Below are 18904 nucleotides of genomic sequence, written 5' to 3'. Positions count from 1 at the left end.
ACCTTACTTTGACAGATAAACACTTAAAAGGTCACATATTATTTTACTTTACTACATACCATTATTGATAACTTCCTTTCACTTTTCTTAGGGTTTGGATCAAGAGCAATTCTTGATCTTTCCTTCTTTAAAAACTTTGGCTATTAAAGAGATTCGTTTAACTATTTATACAATACTTAAGGTGGTCCTATACTAAAAAAAATCAAAAAAATCGATTTTTCAAAAATTGCATATTTTTGAAGCCCAAACATTCTACATTCTAAATATATATAGATCATTATAGGGAGTGAATTTAAAAATGCTCTAAAATAGCAAGTTTCACAGTGAAGTTAAATAATTTTCTTAGCAACGGCCTTAGCAACGGGTTATTTATATTAGAAAATAGGCGTTTTAGAATATTGCGCCATTTACTTTTAGTTTTTGACACTGGTGCCAGTAACTGTTTCATGTTTATTTTCCTAAATAAGCCATGATTTTTAAGTACAATTACTATGTTTACATATATTACTTATAGAAAAATCAGCTTTGAGTTATACTTTGTGCCTCGTGCTTGTTTTTATTATGGGAAAAAATAAATGTGATTCAAATTTAAGAAGGAAAGCAGGTGGTAACAGGATTTTCAAAAAAAAGTACTTTAGAGGAAATCAATTTTCCTCAGCATCAACAGTCAGCATCAATTTAACTTCTAAATTGGAAATCACTAACTCAACTCAATCAAATATCTTGACATCAACATCTTCAAAAAAGTTATCACATAGCAGTAAAAATAGTAATGCAAAAAATAATGATTCAAATAAATTGCCTTCATGCTTTATACTTATTGACGCAGACATTTTAAAATCAATTGTTACTTTGATTGGACATTGTCCTCAATGTCATAATAATTCAATTGAAATCTCAACTGATTTATCAAAAAAGAAAGGCTTGGCTGTGTTTTTAAACATTTCTTGTACAACATCTTCGTGCGATTGGAAACAGTCTTTTTATTCTAGCAAAGAGATTGAAAAGCAAGGTCCAGGAATGTCACCATTTGAAATAAATTATAGATCTGTTGTTGCCATAAGAGAGATAGGAAAAGGTCATTCTGGTTTGGAAAAATTTTGTGGTCTAATGAACTTACCTCCTCCAATGAACATAAAAGCATTTAATGATATTCAAGATAAAATTCATATGATATACCAAAGTGTAGCTGATGTGAAAATGAAAAATGCAGCAAATGAATTTCGATATCTTAACAACAATATCCAACCAAATGATTTTGATATTAATGTATTAGCTGATGTAGTTGTTTCCTGTGATGGAACTTGGCAAAAAAGGGGTCATTTCTCACTTAATGGTGTTGTTACTGTTATTGCTAGTGACTCAGGGAAATGTGTTGACTATCGAGTTCTTTCAAAAATATGCAATGCCTGTACATCATGGGAATCAAGAAAAGATAGCGATCCAGAACTTTATGAAAATTTTTTGGAAACTCATGATTGTTTAATTAATCACGAAGGATCTGCTGGATCTATGGAAGTTTCCGGAATTGTAGATTGTTTTATGAAATCTATAGACAAAAGGGGACTTCGATATACTCATTACATTGGAGATGGGGATTCCAAAGCATATGCTGAGGTTTTAAAAAGTGATCCCTACCCAGGTTTGATTGTTGAAAAATTAGAATGTGTAGGACATGTGCAAAAACGAGTTGGTAATAGACTACGTAAACTCAAATCCACCAACAAAACCAAGTTGGCAGATGGCAAATCATTAGGAGGTAAAGGTCGATTAACTGATAAGTTGATTAATAAACTTCAAAATTATTATGGTATTGCAGTGCGTAAAAGTACTGGTTCAACAGTTTACCAAATGAAAAAAGCAATTGGTGCTGTTTTGTTTCACTGCTCAGATGCTTTGAGTTTGGAATTACGACACTATATGTGTCCTCAAACTAATGAATCTTGGTGTAAATATCAGTGTGATAAAATTAATAACGCAAAAACTTACAAGGAAAAACCTGGAATACCAATTATTATTAGGGATAAAATTAAACCCATTTTTCTTGACCTTAGTGATGATAAGCTTCTTAGTAGATGTTTACATGGCAAAACTCAAAACTCAAATGAATCTATTAATGCTATCATTTGGAAGCGTTATCCTAAAGAGATTTTTGTTTGCCGTACCACTTTAGAAATAAGTGTTGCATCAGCAGTAATTTCATTTAATGATGGTATTTCTGGTATATTGAACATATTTGAAAATTTAAATGTTACACCAGGTACATTTGCTACTCAGTACTGTACCAAAATAGACCAAGAAAGAATAAAGATGATGGAAAAGAAGTCGCTTGACTCAATAAAACAAAGAAGAAAGCTGCTTTGTGCCCAACGAAAAGGTTTTACAGATAAAGTAAATGAAAGTGAAGGTGTATCTTATGAAGCAGGAGTTTTTTAGATATTAGTTTTTTGTTATTTTTAAAATTAAATTTATGTTAAGGCAGTTATTGTATTTTGTAACGTAGTTATTGTATATTATCTTTTTATATTCAAGCTTTTTTTCATTGAATAATTCTATTTTGGTTAACTGTTTTTCAAATATCAGAGTTTTCACTTTTTTTTTTTTTTCTGTGTTTTCAATAATGCTCAAGTCGTTTTGTTTTTCAATAATTTTTTGACCTTTTTATATATTGAAAAATTTTTTTTTCATTAAAAATCTTTATAATTGTTTTTCTCAATATGTGAGTTTTAAGCACGCTGCGATAAATATCTTGAGATTGGTTTGTCTGATTGTGTTGAAATTTTCAGGAGTTGTTTATTATATATATGCACATTCACCTTACCAAAAGAATTCATGTTAGTTAACTGGTTCTAAAAATAAGGTCTAGGTTCTACGCCTTTTCAGGGCTTTTTTTTAGGCCTTAAGCCTGTTTTCTTACAAAAGCTTCAATAGTTTGTTAAATTATTTGATTTTGGCAGGGTGAGTGTAATCATCTGATATTAAAAAGCTGTGAAAATTTCATGATCATACCATTATTAGTTTACAGGCTGTTTATCGCAGCGCTTAGTCCATTTTTAGGGTTCATGGACCCAAAATTTTGACCAAAAAAAAAATTTTTTTATTTTTTTTTCCTTTACTGTGCTTTTAATATAAAACACTATTTCTTATATGAAAATCATAAAATATGAGTGTATTTTTAAAATTTTGGTTTTATTAGTATAGGACCACCTTAAACCTGGTCAAAAGCTAAAACATGCAGACAAACCTTTCTTCAAAGTTGAGTTATGCTCGTACTCATTAAGCTCGTGGTTATCAGAGTATTGATTGTCAAAAAACAAATACTCAATATGGTCGGAATATTCCTCAAATGTTTTTTCATTCTCATAAGATGAACTATTATTTCCTCCGAAGATTTCGACATTAAGTCTACTGTCTAAAGATATACATAAAGATAACAATAATTTCTGGTGTTCCTTTTGAATATATCTACGACGTCGTTGTCAGTATGAATTTTTGTAAACGGCATAACTGTATCTAAATAAAAATGTTCTTATATCAAGACAAAAAAAAGGCAAGTAACTCGCACCAGTCAAATATCTAAAAACTCCTCCCTCTCACTGTTGTTTTTAACCATTTCTCTCAATGGATACGTTATGTGCACAGCCGACCACTATAGCAGTTTTTGGCGTTATTAAAAACACCATATATTATTTTAAAAATAAACATTTATATCAAAATTACACTTTAATCCCGAAATAAAAATATCAACTTAAGAATAACGTTCTATTCTTTCAGATCAAGAAGGGATTTTAGTAAAATGTTATTCACTGAAACCACGAAAATATTTCGTCGTTATATGAGCAAGTAATTTATAATAGCATGTAACTTTATTATTTAAAACTCATTAAAAATTATCATCATTATGAATTATGTCGTTCAAAGGTTAGTATAAACTTGGCAACGTATAAATTTTTATTTCTTTGCAGAATCAAGTATCCGCCATGCACGTCACTTTAATGGCGGTTATTTATAATAATCGCTCTGTAAAATCGATTCTGTCTATAGTAGAAATTTCTTCTTTCTGTTAAACTGACCTATAGAAGACGTTTTAAATGCATCTATACTTAACCGAAAAGAGATATCTATGTTTAAATCTTTTTTATACATCTATTATGCGTCTAGAATTGGATATAAATAGAATCACTGAAATTAGACTATTTTTCGTTGTCTAATATACGTATAAAATATACGCATCCACGAAAGATGCAAATAAAAGTAGTCTTAGATGATCTATACACGTCTTTTGCCTGCTGGGCAGTTGAACAGAAACTTGATCTATAAGGGATTTGTAATCGAAAAGTATTGCAAACGCTAATTACAAGTTAGACGTTATTACATTACGCTAAGTTCAAGTAAGAATACATGCATTAAACAGTAGAATATTAGGCAAAAGCGATTTTTTGCATTAGTCAAACATTCATCAAATACATCTTCCAGCAATGCGGAATATAGAATATGCGGCATATAATACAAAGCAATGGCTCATTTCATAAAAGTAAAAACTATTGCTTTGGTGTTCTAGAACAACACTTCCAAATCCTGTCAAAAATATTGGTCAGGAATCTGGACTCCATTGTTAAACCATCAAGTTCAATCAACTAAGCATTTAAAGAAGCTTTTGAATGAGAATTAGTCAAAGACTTAACAAGAGATATGCATTGTATAAGTTGAATCAATGTCGAGATTGGTTTTTCTATGCTAATGAACATTAATGACATAGCTAATAGATTATTCATTCCAAAAAAAAAAAGGTTTTTTTTTTTCGAGTTAAAATACCTCAATTAAAGTTTTAAATATAGTTGCATTTATTCAAATATTGGAATTACAGCTTTTTAAAGTAACTTTTAAACTTTTTTAATGAATTAGGAGCTTTTTAAAGAAAATGGTCAACTAAGCATGTTTTCAGAAGCATATAGATACAACATCAGTAACTTAGTCACGTATACCTTTGATGCATTTTAATCTGCCTGCCAAATTTTCTATGGAGGTTACCTGTCAGATTCATACTTGGACTAGTGCTATTCTAAAATAATATATTGTTTCACAAAACTTTATATATGTTAACTTTCAGCATTTTTAGCCTTGTTCATTTCGGACGTTGCTCCAAAAAAAGTAAGGTTGCATTTTTCACCGCAGCATTTTTTTTATATAGACAATTATTTGCTTCTTTGATGATAGTCTTGATCACAAATATTATGACTTCAAAATGGACTGTAATTGTTTTCATGCAGTTATGTTAATGAGGATTTTTTTGGGTTAATACTTTTTTGATGATAGTAGTACTATCATCAAAAAAGTGATGTCATTGTGTGCTGGCGCTAGTTTTTGCAAAGTCAATCTTTTCTGATTATGCTAAAAAACTTTAGAACACAAATAACGAACTTTATTTGCCATCTCAGTTTAAATACTCTAAGCTATAAATATGTAAATAACGCGGCATTAGAAGATTAATAACCAGCGAATCTCATGACCAAATGAAACGATTTGAAGGTTTGAAAAGATTTCAGTGTTATCAAAGTTTATAGAATAACAACTTTGAATATCAAACATTTCTGATCTTTGATTAATAAGCTTTGAAGATAAACTTTAATCTCTCTAAAAGATAAAAAATAATGATCACCCAAAGCAACATATAATAAACTTTAGGGAATAAATTTTAACAAAACATTACAAAAAACTCATCTGCTAGAAGATGCACTTTTTTTTTCAGCAGTGGTTTAGGAACTTAAGATTTCGAAGCTTGCTATCATATATTCAACATCTTAAAAATCAGTTTTAATATTTTCGAAAGATCCGTCCTATCCATTTTTAACAGTATTGTAAACAATACTAGGAAAGCAACAACATGTTAACTAACATATTTTAACTTATCGGTTCAGATGACACAAGAAAATTGCTTTTGGAAAATATTTTAAAATCAATATGCAGATAGTATATGCTTTTAAACTTTTCGAATTGTTGCAACAGTAACAATTAGAAAAGTTTTTAAACTATTAAAAATCTGAATTTTGTTCCCTATTTTTTTTGGGTTGAGCGGGAGAAGGGAGAAACTAATTCAATTGCACAAACTATTTCAATCACTTTTTTGTCCAAGTTATTAAAAAGTATTTAAACTAAAATCTATGCGCAGAAACTTTAGTCTACCTGCGTACAAAAGTTATGCCCTCATACCTTTTTTTTTATTTTGAACGAAAAACAAAATATAAAACAGTCACATAAAAACACAAAGCAAACAGTGATAGGGATATAGTGCAGAATTCTATTTACATGCCATTTTAGTCATAGAAGTTTAAGATGTTTGAGTGTACATAGAAGGCTTACCAAAACTTCTTGAGCTGTAGTTTTTCAGGTGTTTTTGTTGGCACATAAAACAAGAAATATAATAACAAACCAGTTAACATTAACATCATTTATGAAGGGTGCAGACTAACTGATAACGAATGTTCTTCTAATAAATCAAAGACATAAAAAAGGGTGTTCTATTATCTTTTTGATGTTCTGATTTATATGTAAAGACAATGAATATTGTTTTAGCAGCTTTAACAATTTCTACACTCATAATCAGATCAAAAGAACGTGTTGATTTGTACAAAAGATTTATATATAACTAATTGATTGGAAAACACTGTATCTATTTGAATCAATTGACGAGTAAATCATTAATAAAAAAATCATCAACCATAAATTATATGTAATGCTTTAAATTACTTATTCATTTCGGTAAATAGTTGGATTATTGCAGATTCATTTTGGATTAAAGTTGAATTAAAATACTAAAGCAAATTTAAAGACTTATAAATTTACAAAAGAAATTGCTTCGAAGACTTATATCGCACGAGAGTGTCGTGTGAATGAGCTGCCCTTGGTTAAACGAGACAAAAATTGTTGAAGTTGTTGTTGACATCTTATGGAAATTGTTACCAACAACTGAGCACTTATTTAGAACTTTGCTTTAAAAACGATGGTACTCAAGCTGAAAGCAATTGATTTGTGTCCAGTAAATGAAGACATTCCGAAAGGTTTATTTGGTGATACATTCATTGCAATATCTTTAACAGTTAGCTTACTTATATTGGTACCTAACATTTTGTTAGTCATTGGGATACTTAAATCAAGAATAAAAAGGAAAAAGACGGCAAATGAAATGCTTGTATTACTTTTAGCTTGCAGTGATATTACGGTTAGACTAATTCTAATACCACTCCGAGTAGCTTTTATTCAAAAGGGAACAGAGCTTAGTTGCAGCACTAGGCTTGCGATTGGGTTTTGGTAAATATTTCCATTTTCATTCCCATGCATGATTGTGTTAACAATCTCGATAGAGCGTTTTTTTGTCGTTTTGAAAGACAACAAATGCTGCGGTAGAACTTTAAAATGGGCATACTTAATACCGGTCATCATTTTTAACTTCATGTTGTCGTGTAGGTTGGGTATTTTATTTGCATTCCAAATTCACATTGACGTTTTAATTATTTTCATCCCTTCAAGTTTAGCTTTGAATTTATAGTTATTACTTGTTATCAATACTTCACTATTCATTGGTGTAAAAAAAATGCTCAGATGTAATGACATTCAAGTTGCAAGAAACATGAATGTAGAAAAGCAACTTTCCATAACTATGGCGATAATATCATTTTCCCTCATTGTGGCATATATGCCTTTTGTAGCTTCCTATTATTACTAAACAACGAGTGCTCTTAGCGAAGATTTGGAGTCTTTTTATTCAAGTGTGAAGTTTTTATAATGGGCACTGCTAGTATTTGAATCAAACTCAGTATTTAACGCTTTAATATATGTGGGTAGAAGTAGCAGAATTTTTAGGATGTAAACTTCTTGTATTCACAACTTAGTTACAAGTATATCAAGAAAAATAAATACAAATACTTCAAATGAAACTTAAAAACAAACCATTGCTTCGTTATTCTGATATCGATGTCTGCTATAGACTCTTATTTATTTTACTTTTTGAAAAGATGTACTGATTATAAGTAGCCTTTGATATATTTGCGTTTTTACAGACTTTCTTTACCTTAAGTTTTGATAGTTAAAAAAAAATTTACATATTTACTCATTCTCTTATTTAAAAAACATAATCCGTTAATTTTTGAAGAAGTTAATCATATATTTAATAAACTTTATTTTAGTACATTGAAAACATTAACCCCAAGCTTCTAAACGACGTCAAACTAACATTAACCCCAACCTTTTAATCAACTGAACGAACTTTTTGTCTTTGCCTTTTTTCATAGCTGGAGTTAATAGTTGGAAATGTTTTTTGAGATTGTAAACAGAGAACTATTGAATAATCATCTCTTAAGAATAGATTTCGCATACAGCGTATTGACAATATGATAAATTTAGTCACTTATCAACTAAAATTCTAATAAAGATGCCCGTGATATGAAGAAAGCGAACATGTATGTTACACGCTCTTTCAAGTTCACTTTCATTTTTATGCTGAGATATAGAGTTTTAAGAACCCAGGAACTTTGGAAGTTCTAGGCTCTGTGAAGACTTAATTTCAAACATTCTCGATATCAGGAATGTTTTGGCAAAGACCAAATAATTTTGTACTTTGTTCAAAGTACTAAAAATTATAACCTCAATTTCTGACAAGTGGCCTTGTAAATTCTATTACTATTTAAGTCCATACCATGCAGGATTGTTTGAAGACAGTAAATGTCAAAAACCTATCAATAGCATTGATTTTCTTCGATAGCTTTTAGGTTTTCAAGTTCTTGGTATAACCTGTTCTCTATGTTTTTGTTGCTGTTAAGGCATCTTTTTGGGCTCAACTTGAAGCTGATTAAGGTGAAAAAGTTAATCAATTAAAAAATTTGTTTGTGGCTATCTAATATGCAAGTGCCTTTCGTCATATTAATAACTTCATCAATTAACAAATAACCCTCTTTTAGGTATATATAAACATTAACAATAAAAATAATAATGATAATAATAGTAATAATAACAATAATAATAATAATAACAATAATAATAATAATAATAATAATAATAATAATAATAATAATAATAATAATAATAATAATAATAATAATAATAATAATAATAATAATAATAATAATAATAATAATAATAATAATAATAATAATAATAATAATAATAATAATAATAATAATAATAATAATAATAATAATAATAATAATAATAATGATAATAATAATAATAACATTAATAATAATGATAATAATAATAGTAATATCGTCATTACTATTTTAAATATAGTAATATCGCCTTTACTATTTTTTTCAAAGGAAGCGATATGCGCAAAGCCAACCGCTTAGACAGTTTCTTGCGTTATTAAAAAACACCACGTACTATTATAAAAATACACATTATATTATGATAGCATTTTAATCTTTAAATAAAAATATAAACTTAAGAACCACGCTTTTATCTTTCAGATCATGAAGTGATTTTCGCAAAATGTTATGCACTGAAACCATGAAAATATTCCGTCTTTTTAATACATGTAACTTATAACAGCATGCAATTTTATTACTTTAAACTCATAAACAGCTATTATCAATTGGACTTATGGTGTTCATAGGTTGTTATTAATTTAGTTTCACATAAATTTTGATTCCCTTTCCAAAAACAAGTTTCCACCTTTCTAGATATTTATCTAGTTTACACATCAAATATGCGTCTACAAATGGACATAAATAGAATTTCGTAATCAGACGTTTTTTCGATGCCTAATTTGTCTAATATATGCATCTATGATAGATAAAACTTAGAATAGTTCTAGATGGTCTAAAAGACGTCTCTCGCCGGATGAACATACTCATAGGAAAAATTTTAAAGCTTTGAAAAGAATTCAGCGTGATCATGTAAATAAATGACGAGACGCTAAGGCGTTACTAAAAAAAAAAAAAAAAAAATTAAAAATAGCAATTTAAAAATGACGAACGCGCACAAACTTATTACCCTGTCAAGTAAATAAATGATAAGTAGGCATAACAATAAAAAAAATCAATAATGGAGACCTGTAAAAGCCCAAAAACAGAAATAGGGAAAAGTTGTTAAAAAAAATTAAGCGGAAAAATCGCCGTTTCTAATAAAGAAAATGAAGAAGAAATATATAAGAGGAGTAATAATAAGAGCAGTATCAGATGGTAAGAAAAAAGTAAAAAAATCTTATTAGTAATTTTATTATCGTAATGAATAAAAAAGTGCGAACCACTATTACACATAAATAGAACATTACTTTGAAAACAATTGAGTAGTAGAATTTACTGGTTACAGACAACATAATCTTATCCCTTTAAACATTAACCCTTACCCTTTCTAACTAAATAGTCCCCAGACCCTCAACCTCAACCCTGACCAATAATATATTACTTCCTTTCATGTATCTATTTGAACAACCATACGCAGCTCATGAATTCACTACTTTAATGTAAACTTCTAAAATATCATATAGGTACATAAGCTTTTTGCCCAAATTAGAAATGGCTTCCACGGCTTCACTTTTCGGATCGAAGTTAGACATCTAGTATATATAGTATATCATTGACCCTAACATCCTTCTATTTAACACTAGAACTCATATCTCCTATAATATCAATAAACCCTTTATCACTCTACACCTCACGCTAACACAACAACTTAAAAACATTTATAAAAAGACCGCCTTAATAATACTTCAAAAAAAGGACACAATTGCTCAAAACTTTGCCTTCTAGATCTGAAAGAATGTGATATGCCGAAATTGCAACCGCTTTAACCGTTTCTACTTTTGAAAAACCAAACACGAGTAAAATCGCTTACTTCGATATTTTCACATGTCAGTGTACAAGACGCTTAAAAATGTCTTTGAAAAGTATTTTAATATTATGTAGAAAAATGTTTCAAAAATATTTGTATTTAAACTTCTCTAGTTATTGCAACTAAAAATTGCAATAGTTTTTTAATCATTACAAATCAGAATTTCGCTCGCAAATTTTTAAGAGCTATAAATTGAGAGGAAAAAGGGAACTTTATTTGAAAGACATAAAGTATTTCAATCAGTTTTTCTCAAAAATCTAATTGAAGACCACAGTGGAAAAACGATCAAGCTAAATTTTTCCTTTTTTTGGTTTTTCGCCCCTGTTATATTCGGCTGCAGTTTAACTATATAACAATTGACTATAAAACTAGAAAACCGATCAAATTACACAAATATTTAGCTTAACAAATAAGTGAGCTATGGTGTTTTGAAGTTTAAAATCTAATTTACTCAAAACAATAAAAATGTAGCTTGATCGTTTTTCCAGTGTGGTATTCAATTGTTAAAAAGTTTTTAAATTAAAATTTGAGCGAAAAAACTTTTGTATACCTACCTGCAATGGCGATACGGTGTTGCGATGGCGACACGCTTGTTGCGATTGTTATCTTTTTTTTTTTCCTCTTTTTTTTTTTTACTTCAGATGATGAAAACGTTTTTTCAATAAATATAGGGAGAGCATTGAAATATCATTTCAGCAGGTGTCAAATTATTGTGAAAATTCTGAATAGTTTAAATAGTAATATATTAACCATATCTAACTCTGTCTTAATTAATGTCAAAGTTAAATCAAGAAAAAAGAAAAAATGCCCAACAAATGAAAAACTTGTATTACCTTAAACTGGAAGTGATATTACGGTAGCAATACTTCTTATACCACTCCAAGCCGCTTTTATTCAAAAGGGAGAAAAGCTTGGTTATAGTACTGGGCATGCGACCGGGTTTTGGACGATTTTTCTGTTATTTTTCTCAAGCTGGGTTTCAAACATGTTAAAATGAGTTTTCAAAAAATGATCTAAATATTAATATAGAGAAAGCAATTGTGTTAAAAATTTCGATTGGAGTTTTTTTGTGGTTTTGAATAACAACAAATGCTGTGGCAAAGTTTTTTAAATGGACTTACTTAATACCAATTATTGTTTTCAACTTCATGATTTCATGTGCGCTAGGTATTTATTATGGGTTACATTTTAATGATAAAGTTTCAATTTTTTTGTTCCCATAATGTTTCAGCGCGAATTTATTGTTAATATTTGTATTAAACACGTAACTTTTAATTGGAATAAAGAAAAGGCTCAGATGCAAAGACATTCAAGTTGCAAGAAACATAATTGTGGAAAAGAAACCTTCCAAAACTATGATGATAATATCATTTTTACCGACAACAGCATATATTTCTTTCGTAGCTTCCTATTACTACTTAGCAAAGCGAGTTGTTATCCTCAAATTCCAGTTTATGTCTTCAAGCGCAGATGTAATGAATTGGGTTGTGGTTATATTTGAATTAAATTCAGTATTTAATGCTCTTACCTATGTGGTAAGAAGCAGCAGAATCACTAAGAATATATCTTTTATATTAACAATCTTGTTGAAAATTTATCAAAAACGTAAATAAAAATATTTTCAATGACTTGAAAATGCTTAAATTATTATTATTATTATTGATGAAACTGAAGTTTACCTTACACAAATATGTCTATATATAAATAATTTGTGATTATTTTCCGTATAGTTATATATAAGAAATATTATATATAGTTATATATTTGCGTATAATTGGTTGAAAATAAGTGTCAGAGAGCATCAAATGACATATTATTGGACCGCTCAAATCTAAGAATCATAGCTATGTTAAAATTGATAAACTTGTGGTTGTTTCTAAACATTTATTGTTAAGATCAATGAAAGTCAGGCAGCTGAAAAGCAATAATATCAAAACGTCAATTAGATCATTGAAATTTAGTGGCCGTGACTAAATTAGTATTTTCAGTAACAGCAGTGAATGTTTTAGGCTCAGCAACAAAATGCCTAAATATTCAGTTTATGAGTCTTACGTTGCAGAAAGAAAGCCAAACCTGTCAATCATGGATAATATTACAGGACGAAACTGGTGAATGAGCCTTTGCATTGAGCAGTAGAAGCTTGGGCTAAAGTTGTTTGAGAATTTATCAAATCATTAGTCTTTTAGGTTATTAAATCCAAAAGTAGAACCTACAAAGAAGGATTTGCTTCTCAGAAATATTACAAACGCTAACTACAAGTAAGATGACATGCATTAAGCAGTAGAATATTGGGCAATAGCGATTTTGGTGATATATAGTCAAAAGGCGGTTCTGACGCATTGACCCTTCCCATACTTAAGGATGCATAAAAAATGGTGAACACTTCATATCATGACAAAACCAATACTTAAGAGTCGTCTTTAAAAATCAAGAAGAAGTATAAAAATAATCATGTTATTTCTATACCAGTTCTTCAAGATGCCTGTTCTTCTTTATTGCCTTGTTTTGTAATGTCCGATGGCAAGTGTGTGAATGCCGTCTTCCAAGATGTGTCTTTTGTCGTCGTTAGCGCTGAGTGCTACTTTGTTGATTTCTTCGGTGTAGACATCGTGATGACGTGATCGGAAGACGTTCATGGTGGTGAGTTTTTCTTGTTTAGTCATTAAGCAGTCACCACAAGGTATTAATAACTTCTTGAAAGTCAAGACCTTCATTCAATTTTTTTAAAACATAAAGACACAAGTGACCACAATAAGACGTATCACCAAATTGAACTCTCTCGCTGTTATAATAAACTGAGCTTTTTAAATAATGGACAAGTTCGACAAGAGGAGGTTGAGCATAAGAGTCAAAACTATACTTTTTATCCCCGTCTTTATACCAACAGACCCAATGAAACCCACCAGTGCTTGAATCCCCCGTGTTAACAATACCACATTCTTTTTTTCTTGGCTTTTTTGGTAACTCATCCCTGACAAACACGCCTTGAAAGTTTTTTAATTTTAACTGTTTAGCAGACTTTATCAATTGAAAGTTAGTTAAAGCTTCATTAGGTAAAACAATTCCTTCTACGTCAATCCATTGAAAGTTGATCATTTTTTTAAATTTCTTAAAAAGTTTATCCGAATTTTTTTAACAAGCGATTTTTCATAGAATAGCGCCTAAAAAGGGTATACTATTAAAGGGTGAGTTTGGTCCGAGCAATAATCCGGATCCAATAGATCGATAGCCTTTTACATTTTTAACAAAGAGTCCATCACCGTGAACATTTTTAGTCCATGGGGTAATAAACAATCCTTCTCCACCTAAAGTTTTTATCTTCATTCCTTTTCCATTTTTGCTCATGTAAAAAAGACCTCGCCCAGCAATTTTATCAACCATAGCAGAACCAGCAGAAGATCCTACACCTGCTAACAATCCTGTGGCTAGAGCAGGAACTACTCTTGTTGCAAGAGTGCTGCCTAACATACCTAATAACGGTAAAAGAGCTCCGATGAAACCTCCTTCTATTTTCGAGTTGTATGATAATTGTTTTCTGCTCAATTTAAGAGTGATCCCTTTTCCAGCTTCATACGCTTTTCTAATTTTGTTCAATTGCGTATTAGTGATAGCGAGAACATGTTTACCGTTCAAGTCTTGATGAGAAAGCTTAATGCTAGTATCGGTTTTGTCTTGAATGGCTTTTTTAATTTTATCAGATTGGCTCTGCGAGATATTAATTTTGATATTTTGATAATTGCTCATTTTTTTATGTATTAAAAATTATTTATTTCACTTCTCGAATATGATATCGTATTGTAATATCCTCTCCACGAAAATCAACCAAATCTCCATTCTGATCAATGATGCGAGTAACCATTGTTGAAATTTCAAACAGTTTAACAGGAAGATAAATCAAATGCATTGGTCTCTCGATGATTTTATAGCCAGGACTAACATTTGGATAAAAGGAGTAAATGCAATTGAGTTGGGTTCCATTAATATAGGATGATCCGATAACGTTGTTAACGATTCTGATGGTGTTAATGCTTGAAATTCTAACGATATGATCCGACTCGTATTCGGAATTGGAATTTAATTTTCTTTTAGTAAATCCTAAAACTGAAGAGATGCTATTCTCCACATTAAAGTCAATCAAATAATTCAAGCCAAGTTTAATGGTTGATTTTAAAGTATTAAGATTGATTCCAATTTGAAGGTTGTTTGGAGAGTAATTAATTTTATTTGCAATAATATAACTTCCACGTTGAGCTGATTTTATTGTGTTTAAAATAGACTTTTGCAAATACTCATTGATGTCTTTAATGTCATAGCTTCCTGGTGGAATGATAATGTTCTCCCAATTAGCTCCATTGTTCATGCTGTATTTGAAAGAATTGTTTTTACTGTTTACATTTGGAATGCTGTTGTAAGTCTCAAGACCGAGAAAAGCCATTTCATAACTTTTTCCTTCGTTAAAAACGATTTTATCCAAAAAATCAGTGGTGATAACACTTGATTTTCCATCTACATCGATTATTATACCTGTCATTTTTTTAAATAAGAATTATTTTTTAAATTGTTTTAGAAAAATAAAAAATTGTCAAACCCGCTTCGGTACTTTCCCTCGTTCTTTTTAGAAGAGAGATCAATAACGGCAAATCCGTGAGGTTCATTCCAGCAATGATTGCAAAAGGCTTTAAAATCTTCTATTTTCATATCGCACGAAACGTGGTCTTGATAAATGTGATTAACACTTTTTTGGTCTTGTTTAAAGAGACAAATAAAGTTAGCATTTTCTCTGATGGTATGTCTTGGAATCTCGAAATAGTTTTGAGCGAGGTAAAAGCAGTCGACGTTAGAGTGTCTTCCTCGGATGTAATATTTTTCGCACTTGTTTTGAATAGTTAATTGCAAATCGTCAAAGATCATTAAATTGTTTTTGGTCGAGTCTAAGGATTCAGGTTCAGGCACATCGTCCGCTGTTTCAAAAAATTGACACTCCATATCATCATTGTTGGAATATTTTTTTGAAAGGTTGTTAATAACATCTTCAGGGTTTAAATTCAATTTTTCCATTTCGTCTTGTACATCATCCGTTAACAAATCAACAATATCCTTTTTAGGAAGTTTATTTTCGAAGGATCTTTTGAGTATTTTGTATTCAGGTTGAAAAAGGGATTTTCCAAAGACATACAATCGGTTGTAATCTAGCCATCCCGGTCTGAGAAGTAGATTGAGCAGCAACGTTGTTTTTCCATATCCAGACTTTCCAACGATGATTCCTCGAATGCTTCTCGGTAAAAGCTTGCTGTTGTTTCTTTTGGTTTTCCCAATTTTACACGACAATTTCATCACTTCCATTTTTTATATTTAAAAAGTTTTTATATATGTTAAAATGTACTGCGTTAAGTGTAGAAGAGAGACTGAAACCATTCACTTGAAAAACGAGATCACAAAAAACAACAGACCTATGTTGAAAGGGACTTGCAACTCTTGTGGGATAACAAAATGCAAGTTTGTTTCTTCTCATACGCCCAAAGGATCATCTTCGCATGCGGTCAATGGAGGAGACTTGGTGGAATCGATCAACAATTTTTCAAAAAAAAAAAAGCTTCCATGGGCAAAGTTTCCAGGAGAAACGCACGTTCCAGGTATGAACTTTGCAGGACCTGGTACCAATTTAGATAAAAGACTCACTTCCACGGACATGTATCAAGAGTGGAGCAAACCGGTAGACAGAGTAGACAATGCAGCATATCACCACGATTTAGCTTACAAGTATTTTAACGACAAGCAAAACAGAAATTTAGCAGATCGAATGGTGCTTGAAGAAATGGATTCTATACAAAATCCTACTCAGAGAGAAATAAGCGAGCGAAAAATCATCGAACCCATCATCAAAGCTAAAGCTAAATTTGGATTGGGTGTGAGTGATTTGAAATGGACGGATCAGCTTGCAGAGGAGCTTCATAAACCGGTGATTCATCATTTTAACCCTACTATGCCGTCGCTAACTGACTTGCACTTGTTACGTTGGGGTCCATACGGACCCCAACTAAATAATTATGTTTTTAATAAAATAATTTTTTGTTTAAAAAGATTAAAAAAGATAATTTTATTCTGTTTTACCAAAAATAAAACATTACTTTGTTATTAACAGAAAAAAATCTAAACATAAATACATACATATATATATATATATATATATATATATATATATATATATATATATATATATATATATATATATATATATATATATATATATATATATATGCATGTATGGTTTACTTTGCACAGTGTTCACAAAGAATTTTGCTGTGTGTACAGCATACAAAATTGTTACATTTATTACAAGTAGTTCGAACTTTTTTATCAAGTGATCTATTACAGAGCTTGCATCTACCTCGTTTTCTTTTCACACCAAAATTACTATTATCTTTTGCTTTATTTTCATCATTGCTTCTTTTTGTGTTATTTTGTGGATCGTTGAATGACATTGAAGAACTTAATACAACATTTCGTGATGAAATATTTGCAAGTGACTTGCAAATAGAATCGTGTAAGTTTAAAGACAAATTTGGAAGTAACAGTCTTGACTGGAGTTGGTTTGCTACCAGAGATTTACCGAGTTCTTTTAAAAACAATCTTCTGCGATGCGTCTTCTGTTTATTCCATGTAGGATTTAAATGCATCCAAATTACAAAGGCATTAACAGCAGATATGTCTAGGATGTTGTAAAAGATTACCATAGGCCACCTGAATTATAAAAAATAGACAAATAAATAATAGATTTCATAAATTTATATAGAGTATTGCTATATTTATAATTACCTGCGGGTCATTCTCTTTGTAGAAAAAGTAGAGACCATTTGGTCAAGAGTATCTACTCCCCCCTTCGTTGAATTATAGTCCAGAATTATCTGTGGTTTTTTGTCAGGGCGGTTTGATAACTCTGCATCACGATGATTGCTACTCAGCAGAATGACTGACTTTCCTTTCTTTGGGACATATGAGACTAAAGTCAATTGTTCTTGGTGACCAAACAACGAAGAGTAGACTTCTCGTGTTCGAGCAGGTAAAAATTCTGTAGGAATTTCTTTTTTATTTTTGCGCATCGTTCCAACTAGACTTAATTTTTTCTCCAAAAGTTCTTGTGCAAGTGTTACAGATGTGAAAAAGTTGTCCATTGTAACATTTCTTCCAGATCCTTTTATGACTTCAACTAAATCATGTACTACTCGTTGCCCTTGATTCCTTTCTGGGCCATCCCCATGAACACGACCAGTATAAATTTGTGCATTCAAGACATAGCTGGTACTAGAATCACACAATAACCATACCTTTAACCCATATTTAGCTGGTTTGGATTTTATATATTGTCTAAAAGAACAACGTCCACGAAATGGAACCAGCTGTTCATCAACAGTAACATTTTCATATGGTCTAAAACTATTTGAAAGTGTTTGTACCCAAATGTCAAAAACCTCACGAATAGGTGCAAGTTTGTCATTGCTGCGTCTTAATAATCGAGTTGCTTTGTCATCAAATCTCAAAACTCTTGAAATGGTATGAAAACGCTCACAACTCATTACAGAACGAAAAATCTGCCGGCCATCACTAATGTCCCATAGCTCCTCTGTAGCTTCACCTGCTGATCGATAAACACCTGCTAAAAATAAAAGTCCAAGAAACCCATTTAGTTCATCCTCAGATATTGGTGCCCACTTTTCTTTAAAAACAACTTCACCTTCTTTGTTTGATTTAGTTAGAATTATCTTGAAGATCTTTGGGGTAAAAAAAAGTTGAAAAGCAGCATTTATCGAATCTGTCATATTTATTGCATATTGTGTTAATCCTGGTTTTAATTTCATGACGTTTTGTGCTGCAAATTTTTTAGAATTGTTTAGTCTTTGTTTTTGCCATATTTCATTACTTTTTGGGCACTTATAAACATTTGTTGTATTGCTAACTTCCACTTCAGTTTCAACTATTTCATTAGTATTACCTGGACTTGTTTCCTGAGCTCTATCATTATGTATATTTCCTCTTTCTAATACCTGATTTGCACAACTAATTCTCCCTTGACTATTTT

At 30.5% G+C, this 18904-nt stretch overlaps 1 protein-coding gene across 1 annotated transcript; it reads left to right on the top strand.

The window, feature by feature from the left end:
- The first annotated feature begins 377 nt into the window (after positions 1–377).
- On the top strand, positions 378–3193 carry LOC149882662 (uncharacterized). Its single transcript, XM_090065565.1, has one exon. It carries the CDS (start codon positions 562–564, stop codon positions 2434–2436), a length of 1875 nt encoding a protein of 624 aa, XP_089921691.1. The 5' UTR covers positions 378–561; the 3' UTR covers positions 2437–3193.
- Positions 3194–18904: the final 15711 nt, after the last annotated feature.

Source organism: Hydra viridissima, unplaced genomic scaffold (assembly GCF_058129835.1).
Source record: "Hydra viridissima isolate aposymbiotic clone 2 unplaced genomic scaffold, HvirCarnegie_v1 scaffold_10, whole genome shotgun sequence".
NCBI classification, from domain to species: Eukaryota; Metazoa; Cnidaria; class Hydrozoa; order Anthoathecata; family Hydridae; genus Hydra; species Hydra viridissima.
This window is presented reverse-complemented; position numbering and strand designations above follow the sequence as displayed.

What these genes read in the sequence shown, in the direction of transcription:
- LOC149882662 (XM_090065565.1), top strand. Translation starts at nt 562, where the DNA reads ATGGGAAAAAATAAATGTGATTCAAATTTAAGAAGGAAAGCAGGTGGT.